Source organism: Branchiostoma floridae, chromosome 11, assembly GCF_000003815.2.
Source record: "Branchiostoma floridae strain S238N-H82 chromosome 11, Bfl_VNyyK, whole genome shotgun sequence".
NCBI classification, from domain to species: domain Eukaryota; kingdom Metazoa; phylum Chordata; class Leptocardii; order Amphioxiformes; family Branchiostomatidae; genus Branchiostoma; species Branchiostoma floridae.
In genome coordinates this window covers 22,787,914-22,806,300 of record NC_049989.1, presented here as the reverse complement: position 1 = coordinate 22,806,300, position 18,387 = coordinate 22,787,914, and the positions used below count along the sequence as shown (strand labels likewise).

General features: G+C 44.1%; 3 protein-coding genes across 4 annotated transcripts in view; 2 read left to right on the top strand and 1 right to left on the bottom strand.

The window, feature by feature from the left end:
• Positions 1-11,266, top strand: part of LOC118426066 — a 33,799-nt gene extending 22,533 nt beyond the window's left edge. For both annotated transcript variants that reach the window (XM_035835321.1, XM_035835322.1), the window contains 7 exons: positions 4,817-4,940; positions 5,445-5,584; positions 7,596-7,688; positions 8,341-8,488; positions 8,725-8,923; positions 9,182-9,335; positions 10,251-11,266. In XM_035835321.1, coding sequence (XP_035691214.1) covers positions 4,817-4,940; positions 5,445-5,584; positions 7,596-7,688; positions 8,341-8,488; positions 8,725-8,923; positions 9,182-9,335; positions 10,251-10,417 — 1,025 coding nt within the window. In that variant the 3' untranslated portion in view covers positions 10,418-11,266. The remainder of the gene's footprint in view (positions 1-4,816; positions 4,941-5,444; positions 5,585-7,595; positions 7,689-8,340; positions 8,489-8,724; positions 8,924-9,181; positions 9,336-10,250) is intronic.
• Positions 11,267-11,958: 692 nt separating this feature from the next.
• Positions 11,959-14,533, bottom strand: LOC118426341 (L-threonine 3-dehydrogenase-like). Its single transcript, XM_035835654.1, has 4 exons — positions 14,353-14,533; positions 13,421-13,964; positions 12,982-13,090; positions 11,959-12,207 (listed from the first exon to the last, which is right to left on the bottom strand). Exons 1-4 carry the CDS (start codon positions 14,499-14,501, stop codon positions 11,996-11,998), a joined length of 1,014 nt encoding a protein of 337 aa, XP_035691547.1. The 5' UTR covers positions 14,502-14,533; the 3' UTR covers positions 11,959-11,995.
• An 803-nt stretch (positions 14,534-15,336) lies between these two features.
• LOC118425417 (polymerase delta-interacting protein 2-like) overlaps positions 15,337-18,387 on the top strand; it is a 7,470-nt gene continuing 4,419 nt past the window's right edge. The window contains exons 1-5 of the mRNA XM_035834226.1: positions 15,337-15,546; positions 16,743-16,806; positions 17,193-17,290; positions 17,727-17,829; positions 18,267-18,336. Coding sequence (XP_035690119.1) covers positions 15,419-15,546; positions 16,743-16,806; positions 17,193-17,290; positions 17,727-17,829; positions 18,267-18,336 — 463 coding nt within the window. The 5' untranslated portion in view covers positions 15,337-15,418. The remainder of the gene's footprint in view (positions 15,547-16,742; positions 16,807-17,192; positions 17,291-17,726; positions 17,830-18,266; positions 18,337-18,387) is intronic.

Genomic DNA, 18,387 nt, shown 5'->3' with positions numbered 1-18,387 from the left:
GTGTTTGAGGGCTTGTTGTCTTGTCCACACTGTATTCATGTTGCTGTTTCTGGCCTCTTCAGCTGCAAGTTTGGCTTGTTCGTCGGCTAGCTCATTGCCTGCTACTCCCATGTGCCCTGGGCACCATTCAATTTGAATGTTGACTCTCTTCTGCTTCATTTCGTGCAGTTTCTGTCTTATGTTGTTAACTAGATCGTTATAGGCATCTACTTGGTGAGTGGTGATGACATTTTCTATTGCCGCCTTGCAGTCACATAAGATGAGCACTCTCTCTTCACTTCTTTCCCTCTTGCTCAGTGTGCTGAGTGCCAGGTGAAGTCCCTGCAATTCCCCCTCATAGTTGTTTGACTTTGCTGCAACGGGCTTCTTGACAGTGTATGGTTCTGTTCTGCCCCAATGTTCGTAGATCACTGCCGAGCATCCTGTCGGACCTGGGTTCCCTAGAGACGATCCGTCCGTAAAGACGACGGTTGTCTTTGTCTGCTTGATACTTTGCAGTAACTGTGCTATTTCTTCTTTCGCTTGCTCTTTGCTGCATTGGTTGTTCATTTTGGGTGTGAATGACCCTGTTATTCTTCCAATGGAGAAGGGTGGTAACCTAGCATCAAAGTAGCATTCTTTATCGACTGTCTCAGTTTCCAGCTCACCTTTCAGCTCTTTGAATCTTGTAGCAAGTAGATGTACAGGTGTGCCTCTTCTTTCCTCTGTCAACTCATGTGTAATGGTATCGTAGATGGGGTTGCCCGTGTGTTTTGTGCTGAGTCTTAAATATGCCTGTGCTTGCCGACATGTAAGATGGATGTCTACAGGAATGGTTCCAGTTAGTGCTTCTAGCGCTTCGGTGCTAGTTCTTTGTTTGCAACCTGTTGCTGCCAGTAGGGCCCTTCTCTGGATGGGTGCATAGGCATCTTCTTGTTTCTTCCCTGCCATGATAGTGCATTCCGCTCCATATTCTAATATCGGTCTAATCAGTGCTCGATACAACAACAGGTGCGCTTCCTGGTTTGGGTTCTTCTTCGCATTAGTCACTCTGCTGACTACTTTGAGTGCCTTGTAGGCCTTGTTTTTTGTGTTGTTGATGTGACTGGTATACGTGAGTCTATCATCTAGTGTGATGCCTACTAGCTTTATTTCCGGGAGAACTTCGATTCTTTTCCCATTGACTCTGATATGGTTGACCCGTGTGTCTGCTTGGTGGTTTGCTTGGAATATGAGTGCCTTAGTCTTTGATTCTTCCACCTTCATATTCCATCTCGGGCACCACTGGCTTATGAGTTTTGCAATTTGAAGCTCCACATGTGTGATCAGATCTCTTAAGTTTGGACCTGTCTTCCAAGCTGCCCCATCGTCTGCGTATTGAAAGTTGCTGAGGTCAATGTCACTGTACGCATCAGATGTATATATGTTGCATAACGTAGTAGACAATACTGCACCTTGTGGCACTCCCACCTTGCTTAGGGTTGGTTTTGTTGTTACTGAGTTTACTCTGAAGGAGATCTCTCTATCTCGCAGAAAGCCACTCAGATAGCATAGCATTCTCCCCTTAATCCCATGTTTCATCAGCTTGTAGAGGAGGCCTTCTTGCCAGATTCTATCAAAGCAGCCTTCATAGTCTGCGAACACTGCAACTGTGGATTCCCTTCTCTTCCAACCTTCGTTGATATGTTGTATCATCCTTAGCACCCCATGTGTGGCTGTTCTGTTCTTCCTATAGGCCTCTTGGTAGGGAGATATGGTGCTGTTCACTTCTGTCCACCATGTGAGACGGTTGTTTATTATTCTTTCCAGTATCTTCCCTATAACGCTTGACAGAGTGATGGGTCTGTAACTACGTACTTGGTTGTAGTCTTCTTTCCCTGGTTTCTTTATCAGTATCTTGCAGTCCTGTTTCATTTGCTTGGGAACATGACCTGTTATCCACACTCTGTTCAACATATGGTGTAGTGCTATCAATATCCCTTCTCCACCTTTCTTGAGCATGATTGGTAGAATTCCCTCTAGCGGACTGGGTGAAGATCGTGAGTCCATCTTATGCACCGCTGCTTCAACTTCTTGTAGTGTTATGTCCATGTTGAGGCTATCTTCATGGGAGGTTTCTTCCAGTGTGTCTGCTTCCTGGAGTCTGTGCATCTCATGTGTTACCACTGCTTTTACTGCGTGTGTGATGCTCTGTTTCCAGTGTTCTAATTCATCTGGCATATCCACTCCTCCTGGTGCATATTCTTTGCTCACCACCTGTGCTATTTGTTCATCTGTTGTGGCTCTCTCCCCATTCTGCTGCTTTAGAGGTTGAATCGTGGGCTTGGCATTTCGTCCTAGCTGGTTCTTAATTGCTCTCCAAAATTTCTGAGGGTTGTTTGGGTTCATAGCTTTGAGCTGTTCATTCCAATATGTGTTTCGTGCCTCTTCCTCCATTTTGTTGAGAGTTTGTTTCTCATTCAGGTACTTTCTCAGGTTGTTGAGGTCTCTCCTCCTTCTGAACTTCCTTAGTGCTCTTTTGGTGTTTTTCATCTGCTCTTCCAGGGTTTTATTCCAGTGCCCTTTACTGTGTTGTGTTACTGTCTTCTTTTCGATGAGCTCTTCGGCACATTCCATTACCCTTTCTTTAAAGGTGTCATAGATTTTTTCTGTGTTGTCGTCGTAGTTGTCACGTGAACTGTTGGTTTCTTCGGCCAACTTCTGGAAAGCTGTGTCTGTCTTTCTTTCCCATTCTTGCCAATCCACCTTACGCAGGTTCCATCTTTGCTGCTTCTCTAGCTTCTCTTTGGTTCCCACTATCATGGTGATGAGGTTATGATCTGTTTGTAGTGGCACCTCTGGCTCCACTCTCCAGTTGCTTATGTGGTTTTGTGTATCTCTGTTTACTATGGTCAAATCGATGATGCTCTCCTCTCTTGTGGGAGTGTTGTTGTTGATAATTCTAGTCCTACTTGCTTCCATCATAGTGCTTAGCATTTGGCCCAGTTTGTTATCTTTCCTATCTCCCCAGGATGTATGTCTGGCGTTCAAGTCGCCACATACCACAAGATGCTTCCTTTTTGTGCTTTGATTGTTGATAATGTTCATTACTTCCTGCATGGCTAGTTTGTCGTCTGGAGGCACGTATGCAGATATCAAGAGGAAGTTCAAGGTATTTGTGTATATGTTGAGCGCTACAACATCTGCATGTGTAGTCTGATCTAGTGGTTCTTCCATTACTTTAATGCTTTCTCTAGTTGCTATTGCGACTCCACCTCCTCTTCTTCCAGTTCTATTTCTTTGTACCCATTTCCAGGATTTTAAGCATACTGGTTGCTCACTTTTGTTCCAAAGTTCTGATAGACAGATTGCGTCGATGTTCTTTTGTTCGCACATTCTCTCGACCAGAGCCGACGAGGTATTGATTGATCTTATATTAATTTGTGCGATCTTCATTTTCCTGGTATGTATGTTTCTTGTTGGAAGATGCTGCAATGCTTTTGTGGTCACTGCTGTAGGTCTTTTGTAGATGTTAACTATTGTATCTTCGTAGACAATTGCTTTTGCCGTTTCTCGTGTGGGTGATCTTATTTTCTTCTTATGTGAGAGTCTTATTCCTCTTTTCCGTATGTGAGTTATCGATTATGTATAGTCTCTTTGTTGTTGCAATGTGCTTTTGTTTCCTTGTTATATTGCAATCCATACGTAGTATGGGATTGCAATATATTGCTTTTCCTTTGTCTCTTCTCCTGTCAAATCTTCAAATTGATTCAACTTTTTCATTTTTGGGCCAAATGAGCTGAAATTTGGCATGGAGGTAGGGATAGCAAATACCCCCAGGTGTTTTTTTCACTTTTTTGATAGAGGCCTTAGAAATTATGATATTTAGGGTTTTTGGTCATTTTTAGACAAAATATATATATTTTGGGCCCCTGTGCCCTGGTATTAAACCCTAATGACCTGAAATTTGGTACAGAGGTGCATTGGACATATAAGCACAGGAACCCAACAACATTTTCTTCATAGACCACTTCAAAAATTAGTTATTTGGAGGTTTTTAGCCATTTTTGACTAAAAATGTCTATTTTTGGCTCCTATGCCCTTGTATGAAAGCTAAATGACCTGAACTTTGGTATATAGGTGTATTGGATATATGAGCAGAGGAGTCCATCAACACTTTCTTCATAGATCACTTCAAAAATGAGTTATTTCGGGGTTTTTGGCCATTTTTGACTAAAAATGTATATTTTTGGCTCCTTTACCCTTGTATGTAAACCTAATGACCTGAAATTTGGTACATAGGTGCATTGGACATATGAGCACAGGGTCCCATTAACACGTTTTTCATAGATCACTTCAAAAATGAGTTATTTTGGGGTTTTCGGCCATTTTTGACTAAAAATGTATATTTTTGGCTCCTATGCCCTTGTATGTAAACCTAATGACCTGAAATTTGGTACATAAGTGCATTGGACATATGAGCACAGGGTCCCATCAACACTTACTTCATAGATCACTTTAAAAATGAGTTATTTTGGGTTTTTCACCCATTTTTGACAAAAAATGTATACTTTTGGCTCCTATACCCTTGTATGAAAACCAAATGACCTGAAATTCGGCAAAAAAGTGTGTCTGACAAGTGCCCACAGTACTTCATTTTCACTTTGAGCAGACATTACTTCAAATTGTTGAATTTGGGGATTTTTTTCCAGGATGAAGATGGATTGCAATATGCTGTATTTGCTCCTAAGCAAATGTCGGCCTTTCTAGTTTTTATGGTCTTTGCAAATGAGTATGTCTGTTCGATATTTCTTCCCCTTTTGCAGGTTTAGGCTATTGTGTTTGTCGTTGTGTACAGAAGCGCCCTCTATCGGCGACTTCCTGCGCATCAACGAGGGGTGCATTCTGGGAAGGAACCAACTGGGGTCCTTCTATGACGAGACGGTGGAGCAGTGCAAAGGGCGGTGCGGAAACGACTACAGGTGGGTTCGTCACAGTCTCCACAAAATTACTATGAAAATTGGCAACTTAAGCCAAAAAGGAAGAATATTTCCGTTGGCTAAAGGATACTGTTCGGGGGTGGGTCAGACTTCCAGGCATCTTTGACCAACTGATGACGTCACGTCTTTATGAGGATCACGTGGCAGCAGTGAGTCGTGGCTCAGCTGACCTGAAACAAGCTGAAATGTCGGTCGAATGTTTGATTTGTGTTGGAACGAACGTATGAGTTATAAAGTTACGTTTCAGAAGCTGTCACTTCTATCCTTCTGTTGTGATAGAAGAGTAGTTTTTGTAGTTTGGATAAGTATATATATTCTCTGCTAAGTGTTATTGGAGGTGTAGACAACTGTTATGTGTTAACAGAGTTGGCAGTGTTGTATCATGTGCATGTTTTTAATTATTATTATGATGACTCCATGAAGACTAGTATGTACACATGTATACTCACTAATGGATATCTTTTAAATGAATATTTTTCCTCCCAGCTGCCGTTCCTTCGACTACGTGCACACGTACCGCTCGTGCCACCTGTCCACAGACAACCGGATCACGGCGCGCGCCGCATTCGACTCCTGCCCCTCATGGCTGCGGCTGCAGACGGACTACTACGAGAAGGTTACGGAACGTAAGAACAGTTTTAACTAGAAAGGCCGACATTTGCTTAGGAGCAAATACAGCATATTGCAATCCATCTTCATCCTGGAAAAAAATCCCCAAATTCAACAATTTGAAGTAATGTCTGCTCAAAGTGAAAATGAAGTACTGTGGGCACTTGTCAGACACACTTTTTTGCCGAATTTCAGGTCATTTGGTTTTCATACAAGGGTATAGGAGCCAAAAGTATACATTTTTTGTCAAAAATGGGTGAAAAACCCAAAATAACTCATTTTTAAAGTGATCTATGAAGTAAGTGTTGATGGGACCCTGTGCTCATATGTCCAATGCACTTATGTACCAAATTTCAGGTCATTAGGTTTACATACAAGGGCATAGGAGCCAAAAATATACATTTTTAGTCAAAAATGGCCGAAAACCCCAAAATAACTCATTTTTGAAGTGATCTATGAAAAACGTGTTAATGGGACCCTGTGCTCATATGTCCAATGCACCTATGTACCAAATTTCAGGTCATTAGGTTTACATACAAGGGTAAAGGAGCCAAAAATATACATTTTTAGTCAAAAATGGCCGAAAACCCCAAAATACCTTATTTTTTAAGTGACCAATGAAGAAAACGTTGAAAGGGTCCTGTGGCCATATGCCCAATGCACCTATGTACCAAATTTCAGGACATTTGGTTTGCATACAAGGGCATAGGAGCCAAAAATATACATTTTTAGTCAAAAATGGCCAAAAACCCCAAAATAACTCATTTTTGAAGTGATCTATGAAGAAAGTGTTGATGGACTCCTCTGCTCATATATCCAATACACCTATATACCAAAGTTCAGGTCATTTAGCTTTCATACAAGGGCATAGGAGCCAAAAATAGACATTTTTAGTCAAAAATGGCTAAAAACCTCCAAATAACTAATTTTTGAAGTGGTCTATGAAGAAAATGTTGTTGGGTTCCTGTGCTTATATGTCCAATGCACCTCTGTACCAAATTTCAGGTCATTAGGGTTTAATACCAGGGCACAGGGGCCCAAAATATATATATTTTGTCTAAAAATGACCAAAAACCCTAAATATCATAATTTCTAAGGCCTCTATCAAAAAAGTGAAAAAAACACCTGGGGGTATTTGCTATCCCTACCTCCATGCCAAATTTCAGCTCATTTGGCCCAAAAATGAAAAAGTTGAATCAATTTGAAGATTTGACAGGAGAAGAGACAAAGGAAAAGCAATATATTGCAATCCCATACTACGTATGGATTGCAATATAATAACAGTGTTACGTTCTTTCGATTCAAGAGTCAAGACACTCAAGTGCAGTCGAATGCTCGAGCTCATTATTCCAAATTCTCTCTCACTTTCCAGCCTCTCGCCTCTCTAGATCTCTCCACCAGACTGACTGTCTGACCAAGGAGCAAGTATAAAAGCTCCTTGGTCTGACCTACTTCCCCTCACCATGTCTCAAAACCGGGGCTGGTTCACTACCCTTTGGGGGGGAGGGGGTGGGTACCGTGTACCATCTGCATTTATGTTTTCATATCTACTCTAAAGTTGTGTGTTCACATCTGGAACTGCCAATTCGTTTGATGGATTTGTATGGATTTTGATATGTTGGTATGTTATTGTGCACGTGTTCCTGAAGAAATATTACTTTCAGGCCGACACCCCCTTCCAGAAGTTGTGTAGTATAATCTAACGACTGCTGGTCCATCCGGCTAGACCAATGGTAGTACGCAGAGATGTAATATTTACAAGCTCTTACGTTAGCAAGCTGTTAACGACTCACCTTACCTTAGATCCCCCCGCAACACTGCATTGAACTCGATGGGCTCACTTTCTCCAAAGGCTGCGGTCTTGCGCCATGATTTCCATGTTGACCTATTTCGTTTAAGATTGTCCGTCTTAACGACTAATTTCGCTAGTATCGGCACTAGTATCAACACTTTATCTTGTCGCTATACTGTTTTTTTTTATCAAGTGTTAAGTGTTAACTATTTTCCCGGTGTACACTTACTCCACAGCCCCACCCACCACACAGCCGCCCACCACCACCAGGAGAACCACGACAACATGGCGGCCTCCAACCCGCACCACCACCAAATCACCGCTACCGGGTAAGTCCTGACTTATGTTGGCATCCATCTGTCTCGGAAGACAATGTGCATATGTAATACAGAAGAGGACGTTTGATATTGCACCCGTTTGCCAGTGTATTTCGTGCAATCATCCCGCCCGTGCATGCAACAATGCGAAGTTATCCTGCTAGATCGCACCGGTTTGGGATTTGGGGATTCAGTGCAGTTAACAGAAGTGTGTAGTAATCCGCTGTGCAGTTAACTGACTTCTACTGTATTCTCCAAGCAGAATTAAGACGAACGTTCACGGTCACTACTACATGTAGCACCTTCACACCGCACCCTCTGATTCGAGAATCTCTGTGTAACACAAACTGATGCTGTCCAAGGTGCTGAAGGATTTGTGCCTGTTCACCACTGTTGACCAGTGACAGATTACCTCGATCGTCCGTGAACATATTCTTGGTTTGGTTTCGTTTGGTTATACAGATCTCCGTTAGTGACTGATATGTCACTATTCTCACTGGAGTCCGGGTTTTGTGGAGAATCGCCAATTCTAGACGGAAGGATTTGCACCATCTCACACCGCATCATCGCACGTGTGGGGGTTCTTTAACGTGCCTGGGGTATGACTCTTCCCAGACACGGGACCTCCATTTAACGTCCTATCTGAACTTTGTTTCCCGACCAGAGTCGTGTTCCACGCCCCTTGGACTGGGGAAGGGGAGCGGGTACTCCCTGCCTGACGCCGCCTTCACCGCCTCCTCCACACTCAGTCTGGCAGCCTGGAGCGCAGGGCCCGAGAACGCGCGGTTACATCAGGAGGACGACTACGACAGGTAACGGGTCACCTGGGGGTCATGGGTCGTCATTGTAGGTCATAGGTCGCCAGAAGGTCATGGGCAGACAAGCAGACACACAGACAGACATGAGCAGACTTGTACAGAGATGGAGATAGAGAGATAGACACAGCAGTAGTTCACTCTTTTGTTGGGCTGAATTGAAATTTCATGGAAATAACCTTTGACTTTTCACCTTTCGCTTTGACTTTTCACCTTTCTGTGTTGGTTGCTAGGAACCGGGTGGGGTCATGGTGCGCGGGAAGCAGTGACTATGGCGAGTACCTGCAGATCGACCTGGGCCGTACCAAGCGCATCACGGGGGTGGCCACTCAGGGCAGGCCGAAGCAGTTCGAGCACGTGAAGTCGTACAACCTGGCCTACAGCCACGACTCCCGCACGTGGTACGATTACATGGAGGGCGGCTATGTGAAGGTAGGTGTACATTTACGAATATATAATAATCATAAATATCTATAATCATACATAACGGTTGCTTGCTGTCATTTGTTTACATGCTTGTCATTTGAAGACTGTGGCTACAGTTCAAAAGACCTGATAGGTGGAGACATATGCATCCTTATTTTTCAATGGAGAATTATACACTTAACCTCTTATGTCTTGAAATAGAACATCTTTTGCAGAGGCACATGTAGCATCACATAAAAAAACAGACCTGTTTCTTCTCACCAGACGTTCGAGGGCAACTGTGATCACCTGACCGCAGTGACCAATCGGGTGAGCGAGCCTCTGACGGCGCGGTTCCTGAGGTTCATAATTCAGGATAACGAGTGGCCGTGTCTGAGGGCGGAGGTGTACGGGTGCGAGCCGGACACGCCGACAGCGGGTGAGTTCTGCTGCAATCCTTGTAATGATCATTGCAAACATTAGACTTATAAACGACTTACCATGGACCATAGTCGTCTCTTCACCCACGGTGGTCTGAAAAATGGACTTACTCATGAAGGAATGAAGATGGACGTACTGCCTAAATTGATGTAAGAGACTGACTTTTGATAATAGTCCTTCAAAACTAACACCAATGGTTATCAAACATGGCTAAGTGGGTTGGACTTACTGAGAGTAACTCCCCCTTTGGCACAAGTAAGTCCACCTTCAGTCTACATTCATCTTCTTTTAGGTCCAAGGTTTACGTGGGGTATCATAGACTGATATCTAGTCTGTGTAACTACCGTAGTGGTACATCCCGTTGTGTTCACAATTACGTCACGGCGCCTGTTTCCTGCCGGGTCCCGGGTTGATTTTCACCCATAGTTTTACAAAATTCAGGACCCGGCCGTGCCCCCAAATTAGCCACAGGGTTTCCCACGGGGCCAAAGGCGCAGAAACAAGCAGCCCATTATCCATCCGGAAGGAACCCTTTTTTTTTCAAATAAAACCATAGAATAACACATACTACTGTGAGGGTTAGACAGGTAATTATAAACAAAAAACTTTAGAGACAATTCAATCTCTACAACTGGATAAAATTGCTAGATTTACTTCCGGACATCCATCACTCTTCTTCAGCGTTACTAGTAAGAGTAATAGATGATACTGGAAAACTAATGAACTCCTTCTTCTCGTGTCACCACTTCTGCCACACCATATCAATGAACGACGCTGAATGATACAACAATACAACTACAATAACACAATACATACGAGAAATATTTCACGTACTCACGAGATATTCATTTCTATTTTTCAAAAAAAAATGTGTTTATGCTACATTTCTAACCAAAACTTTTTTCCTGTATAGGAGGCAGTTACCCAGGCAACGATGGTGGGCGTGTCCCCGACACCACGTATCCTAGCAACGGCGGTGGGCGTGTCCCGGAGACCACATATCCTAGCTTCAACGGTGACCATGGTTACGACGACTACGACATTTACGACGATGACGATATAGAAGCGCGCATCCCTTGAAAGTGACAGTTTGTCTTCTGCTTCAGATTTTCTTAAGTCCCCACAAGACTGTTTGCTTTCTGGAAAAAAGTGGAATCTGGCCAAATGGGCTGAATGATTTGCCAGAGATATTAGCCTGGTTGTAGCTTTACATGGCTCAACGAGTCGGGTTATTTGTTGGACCCTATGATGTGTCAGTTCCTATTGTATAACTGTGTCAGAACAAAGGCCCATTACAAGCCCAACCACACCCATCCCCACCCTACCCCTCACCCCAAGCTAAGGCTAATGTCACATTGGCACAAGGGACCTGACCGGGCAGTTTGGAGGAATAAATGTACGATAGACACAAAACAGACCCCGGGTAGGAAATGTGACGTAGGCCTATGGAGGCTAGCTTTCCATACATCTGCTTACCTGCCATTGTGTAATAGATTCTATGACCAGCTAACCCCTCTGGCAATCTGATGAACACCATTGGGTCAGTTTCTACTATTTTAGGTAAAGCAGTCCGGCGGACACTATACATTTCCCCATTTGAAGTGATGTTTGCTTGTATAAAAGATCTGCTGGTCAGGCCGACATGAATTTGTTTGAAATGAAACTGTGAACTCAAGTTAACTCTCTGACCTTTTTTGTGTGAAATGTACACCGGTATAGCAATTGAGCGTATGGATACTTTTAACTTATCAAATGGGTACTTTTAACTTAAGAGTTGATTTTTACTGAATTACCTATACAACAGCGTGGTACTGTCTTATCACTGTAGACCTCACCGTTTCCGTTTCCTCATTGTCTTGTCGTTTATTTCCGTCGTAATTTGTACCCATTTTTATTGGACTATAACTGAATAAAAAAGGAAGAAGACTAGACAGGAGAAACAAGAGCGTTTTTGAATGTTTCATTTCTTTCTAAAGAGGTAGTTGTTATCAGTTACCGTTGATTGTAGCCGTTCCATAAATTCCTAGGTAAGCGTAATCAGTGGTTTCAATCCTTCGTCAACACGTTAGACATCTATCACTAACCGTTGCCGGTCTTCCTGTATTCATTATCGTTAGCTTTGCCAGAAAACCCTGATGATGACACCGACGTCTCAAGCGGGTCATTAACCCTTGATTAAAGTTATCCTTTAATACACAGATTTTATACACTACTTCCGTACACAAAGTAAAAGTAAGCGCTTACTCTCGATCAGTCATCTGATCCTTCTTAATGCAAAATGACTCAATATATACAAAATCTATATCACGTGCCCTGCACGGAAAGGTGACCTCGGTAATAGGTCAAAGGTGACCGGCAGTCTGTATCAGCCCCCGTCTCGGGATGGTTGATTGGCTCTGATGTATTTGACCTCTTTAGACTATTCAAATTAGAAAGTAGTCCTCTTGGTAAGTATATACTGTACTTCGTGAATAGAAACAGTGTATCAATGTATTCTAAATTACCCTCCTAGATTAACTTTTATTCCTATAAAGTTATCTAAGTGTTTGCTAAGAATGTAATGAAAGCAAACCACGAGATGACCTCGATCCTGGAGGCTCTTACGTCATAAGGTCGTAACCTTTAATGTAGTGAGGTCAACCACCTTGACGCTGCGTCTCACGGCTTGAGCGCCACACGAGGGTACACCTGTCTCTCTGCCATCTCTGCCGCGGCTGAGAACTCGGACAGCGGGAACTCCTCCCCCACCAGGTCTTCATACGGGTACTTGCTGGCCGTCCGCGACAGGAACTGCACCGCCGCTGTCAGGTGCCAGGGGGCGTAGTTATGCACGCCGTGAATGGACAGACATTTCTGGATGATTTGATCGCCTGAGAATTAAAAGAGGGGAAAATAGACGTTATGTAAAAATTTTGGAAAACTGTGCATGCACACTTGACCACCTATTTTCATAATTTATTAAGACTAGTTTCACATATGTATGTTAGAAGTTCAATTTTCCACGGTCTTGGGGTGGATGTTTATCGTCCCCAGTCGGCTACGTATGCTCTTTTTCTGGCAAGTGGCAACCCATCTTTCCAGCGGGCCTCTCTAAAGTAGGAACCAACACCATGAAATTGCCTGGCATGGTCTAATAGACATGGGCGAGCAAATTAAAACTCCCGGCATCGTGTACGTAGATGCACCGGGGAGTTCACAATGGTATTTTCACTCAGTCTGTTTTAAGTTCAAGTATTATGATAACGTAGTGGAGAATTGAATCTGCTATCAATGACAAATTTTCGAAGGGTGTGGGTTCGTTCGAATCCCACCGCTTGCCACCATGTTTGTGCTCGGCTGTGCCCTAACAAGACGATTAGATAAGAACTCCTTGGTACTAATGTTTGTTTATGCTATGTAAATGAAGTAAATCGAGACATTTTCTATGTTTATTTAATTATGGGACGTTTCGCGATCGGCTCTTGGACAGTTCTCGGACAAAAACTCGGTATGATACGGTACTTGCTGCTTTCTCTGTGTCTTTGGTATGGCACGACGGGGATCGAACTCACGACCTATAGCTACCGACTGCAAGGCGAACACTTCGGCCATTGCACTGGTATCACCTAGCCTATCATATATAGCAGTAACCAGGTTGTACTAACCCCTGATGTCGAGTTGTGACTGCGGGTGCACCATGCCCACCAGCACGTACGTACCCCCGGGCCGCAGCAGCCGGACACCCGAGGGCACCACCGAGGGAGCACCGCACACCTGGGCAGGTGAGGAAAGCAACCCATTCACGTGTCAAACATCGTCACTGGCATAGTTCTGATCGATGAAAGGAAGAATATACAACCCTATATCCAACAATTGTTATTCTTTTTATCATTTTATGTACGAAATATACGAACAAACATGGTGATGTGGAAGAGGAGCAACTGGAAAATGAAGACGTCTTTAGTTTCAGGTAACTTTCAACGTTTATTAATGAGGGGCTCAAATCGGTCTTTGGGCACTTCGATATCATTGAAATTCTGATACTTTTTTGGAGCTAGAGAAAACACTGTACATACATAACAAGGCAAGGTGTCGCAATGTTACCTCAATAACAGCATGGAAAGTATTCTCCTTCCCAGAATCCTCCGGGTCCTCTTTTCCCGCCAAGACGGGTGTCCCTCCGAACCTGGGAACGAGCTTCAGTCGCTCCTCGTTAATATCCGTGCAGTACACGTGTTCGTAGCCTCGTTCCCTTAGCAACGCGCATGCGTACAGCCCAAGCAGACCCGCACCCTGCACCATGATTGGGCCCTTGCTCGTTACGTCGCTGTTGCCGTGGTAACTAGGGGTGACGTCATCGCCGCCAGTCGTGACGTTTTCCAGCCCTACGTTCAGCTGGTGTCGAAACTCGGCGGCGATGTTCTCGTTCCCAGGAATGCACGACACGGCGTTGACGACCGTTGCTAGGGCGCAGTTGACGGGGGCCGCCATTCTGTCCGTCACGTGATCGGGGAGGGGGACGACGTGAACACCACGCCTAACAACCAGGTGCGTCGCGTAGCAACCGTTGAAGCCCGTCCCGTTGTTAAGGAGAGCGTGGCCATACTTGAAGAGCTGGCGACACTTCTGAGGGAGGCCGACTGAACATCTGAAGGGAAACATGTTTAATAGCCCTAACCAAATTCATGTCATAGTACAATGCTAACGAGGTATAAAGGAGGCAAAGTATACATCAAGGCACTCCAGCCATCCCTGAACGACGTTGGGCGTCATGAACTTCCTGGCACGTTTGACCAATTGCTGACGTCACCTGTTCGAGAGATCACATGTTGATAAGATCGCGTGTCTGTATAACTCTCGCAAGTTTACGTTCTGAAGCGATTGGTCATCAGTGTTGAAGAAGGCGACAGTGATCGTTGAAAACGTTTAGAGACAGATATATTGATAGATGGATAGACCAATAGATTAGGTTTAATAAATGAGAAAGAAAAGAAGGGAAGAGGAGAGAGAGAAAACATGAGAGAGAGAGCACCCACCTGTCACAGTTGAAGCACGAGTCTATGATGGAGAAGGTGACCCGTGATCCAGCGGGCAGCCCGCGGTCCCCCCGGCGGTCCCGCACCACCTCTAACACCGCCTCGTGCCCCAGCACGCTCGGTACCCCGTGGTGCCGCCGCCCCGACATGGAGTGCAGGTCCGACCTGCCGGGAGGGGACGGTGACGATGATGCGGTTAGATAAACGCCAAACTATTTGGTCCTATTTGGCCTCTTTAGACAGCCTAAAATTAAAACATCGTCGCCAGGAACTCGAAATGTAACATTTCACACGATGCAAACTTTATTTTCACACCTTTAGACAGAAAAGTATCAAAACGGTTTGAATCAGTCTCACAACTTCCACCAGAGGACTTTGAACCCAACCACATGCATGGTTGCTCCGTGTTTATAAGTAAATGTTGCACTAGATATGACCATCTGATGCATACTTCATGAGCCAAATTGTTTGGCATTTGTCCTTAGATTAATCTATTTGCTAATTATTTCCCTTCTAACCCCGCCTTACCCACAGATAGTGGCGAGCCTGACCCGGCCCAGCATCTCCCCAGGTCCGGGCTCGGGGGCGGGGCCGTGCTCCACCGTACAGACTGGCGTGTGGGCCGGGCCGTGGAAAACTACCTTCTCAGCCGACATCCTGGGTTACTGATGCACCTGGTGATACTCTGTGATTCTAACAGAACTTCTTAAGGAAGACTGGTACAGGTCTGTGGGAAAATGTATTCTTCCTGCAGGTCGGAAAGTCGCTCAGATCACAAACTTTGATGCCCTCAAATATCAATAGTACTAAAGGTCAGTCTTTTCAGTTTTTATTTGATGTCAAAGAGAAAACATAGCGAACGAAATCGTAGTAAACGAACAGTGTGGTTATCAGTCTACAACATTCCTCCTTTTCTTTAAAAATCTACGCATAATTGCTGCCGTTTTGTAGACGAGTTGTGTGTCCAGATTTTCTGAAGTTCGAACATTGTCAATGGCACCTGCGGGTCAATGACCTATCATCACGCGAGAGTTTGGCCGTGACAACGCGAGAGTTGGACAAGAACATGGCTGCCATCCGGAGACTGTGTGTTTTGAAAGTCGTGGTGCCGGGTTTGGTGGCGAACTCCGCCAGAACGACGCTGTGCGGGGCGTTTGTGTGCCGGGCAGGATGGGTGAGGAGGATGAACTCAAGGTGAGACAGAAATCCAACCGCTAGCCCGCAAGGGAACCCGTATTTTCGGACCTGACTGTCACACACGTGACCGCATGCACGGATATGTTTTTTCCATGCCAGACTTATGCAAACGTCACAATGTCTGTTTGTCTTTTCCGCTTTCTTGTTCCGTTTTGTTTGTGGGAATTGTTAATTTGGGGATTTTTGGAAATTCATAGCTGATTGTTGAGTTGTATACCGGCAAAAGTGGTCACGATTTTGTCCAAAACGCTTGGGAAGTCAGGTGCGTGTGAGGGGGGAGGGGGCATGTTTACTGGTGGGCTGAGCAGAGTTGCGTGGATCGCGAGTTCATGACCTTTCGCTAAATAGAGCATGAAATGTTTTTCACCCTTTTAGGTCATCTAAGGCCAATGTATTCTTGTAGCGCATTTGTACAGTACGGTATAAACATGAAAATATTCAACTTGATGATTAGAGGCAGTCTAGAAATTGTTCCAGCAGAAAAGTACTGGTTCTTCTTCTTTGGGATACTGTAATCTATAAATTATACTTGTAGTTTAATGCAGAAACTTTCGCAGTTGTTTAATGTTTGCAGTTTTCGCAGTGGCCGCTTCACTTTTTTCATGGCAGTAAGAGAGTGCATGGTGCTACCGCGAACTGAAAACCACAGCGAAAAGTCCTTTACCCTGCCACCTCGAAATTAAATCCCTGCAAACTTAAACAATAGGTGACCAACATCGACGAGCCAATGAATGTGTCACACTTCGGAAAAATGACCCATATATTTCCATAATGGAGAGGAAGATGCTCACCGCTGAGATAAAAACGCCAGGAAGATGTCCACCCGGATAATTGCAGGAAATACACTGACTAATGGGGTGTGCATATTCTCCAAGCAGATCCTACGGTGCCACATAAGATAGAATCAAAGCTGACCAAGGAGTATAGCCGGGCACTGGTACCCGTTTTACTCCCTTTGGCCGGCTTTGATACTATCTCTAAGGTACCGTAGGGTCTGCTTGGAGACTAGGTGTGCACATTACACGGCTTATACTGTATATCAAGTTCTAGCAGTGGTCACACATTACAATGGTAACTTCCAACACAGATGAACCTTCAAGCTCATGCCATGTTGTTCTTCCCCTAGAAACAAGCTGGACGTCTGCTTGAGAATAATCAGTTATGTGTATAATAGTGTCCTTCCGTTTCCTCAGTAGGTTACAGTCAGTGGGAATCCTGGAGACGCCCAAACAGCAGGGGAAGTACGAGACAGGTCAGGTAAGGTCGCCTGGCAGGGGCACTTTAACATCGTACTCTTACAGGGTTCTCAACAAGACTTAATTCCACAGCAAAGGGGGCATTTTAGGGTGGTGAAGCATTGTTGGGGGGTCCGAGGGCATCCAACATTTTTTTACCTTTGTTACAAAACAACAGTAAAGCCCCCTTCGCTGATTGAGATAGTGTAGAGGCCCTAATCACAGCATATATATGGATACAAATCACAGCTTAGGAGGTTCAGATCACAGCGTATAGACTATGCTCAACTGCACGGGCAAGAATCCTTAAAAGTCCAATTATTGAAATTCTGATCTTTTGGTACAATTTTCTGTTGTGTTGTTTGCTCCAAGGATTTGTTGACAGCTTTGTTTGTTCTTATTTTCCAGCTGTTCCTACACAAAGTGTTTGGTTACCGTGGGATTGTGCTATTCCCGTGGGTTGCCAGACTCTACGACAGAGACGTCGCCTCAAAAACGGAAGAAAGGTAAGAAAGAGATTGACTTTGCTCACTCAGTAGTATATTAGGTGGTTATAGGAACTAGCCGCTCATTCTGGCATAATAAACACCTCAGGACCGGTCATGAAAAAGCATGCAGAACAACTAGAAAAATTACTCAGTAAAACTACATCAACTTCTGACGACAGATTTCGCAGACTAATCGCTATCAAAAACAGAAGAAAGGTAAGATAGAGATTGACTTTGCTCACTCAGTGATTTATTAGGTGGTTATAGAAACTCACCATGCCTTAAGTTATGACTGTCATCTGATAGCTGTAGAATGTCTAGAAAGTCAATCATCCAACATGTCTATCTTTAAGAACTACACCTATATTTTTTTTTAAATAAAAACCATGTACATGTACTCCATCCTTACAATCTTAACTAAAAGTCTCCTATTTCTGTCCCAAACATCTTGTAGGAATCTTGAGGAAGGTCTGTACACAACAGCTGGGAAGGAGGTGAAGGGGAAGACTCACACGTATTACCAGGTTCTCATCGACTCAAGGGACTGTCCCTATATTGTAAGTCTCATGTCTACGTCTCTTAGAAACCACCCAAGGGGCTGTCGCTATATTTTAAGTCTTACTCCTGTGTGTTAGAGAGCAAGATTAAGAAAGGAGAGTCAAGGAAAAATTGCAGAAACAAATCTGTGAAAACTTGTTAATGAACAATACTCAAAACAATGGTAAAGGTATCTGTTTCATGTAGTATCTGACTCCTACTGGCATTTTAAATTCCTGTCTTCATGTAAAAATGACTATCAACTCTCCTCTACTCTGCTCCACTACTTTTCTTGGGCTGGTAAGCTCCAAAACACGTGAACATCTGCGGGTATCATCTGTTAATTTTCTGATTGGACCAACAAGTTATCTGATTTTTCAAGACTGTGTTTTCCGGACCGGTCAAACAAGTAAAAAAAGCTGATGGAACTATTCACTGATGTTGTTTTTATCCCCAGAGAGCACAGACAGAAGGCGTGACATTTCTAGGGAACACAGAAAACAGCAGATCTCTGTATGCAATACCAGGTAGGTGAAAACTTTTGATTTCTGAAGGTTAAACTTTAAGTAAGCTAGGAT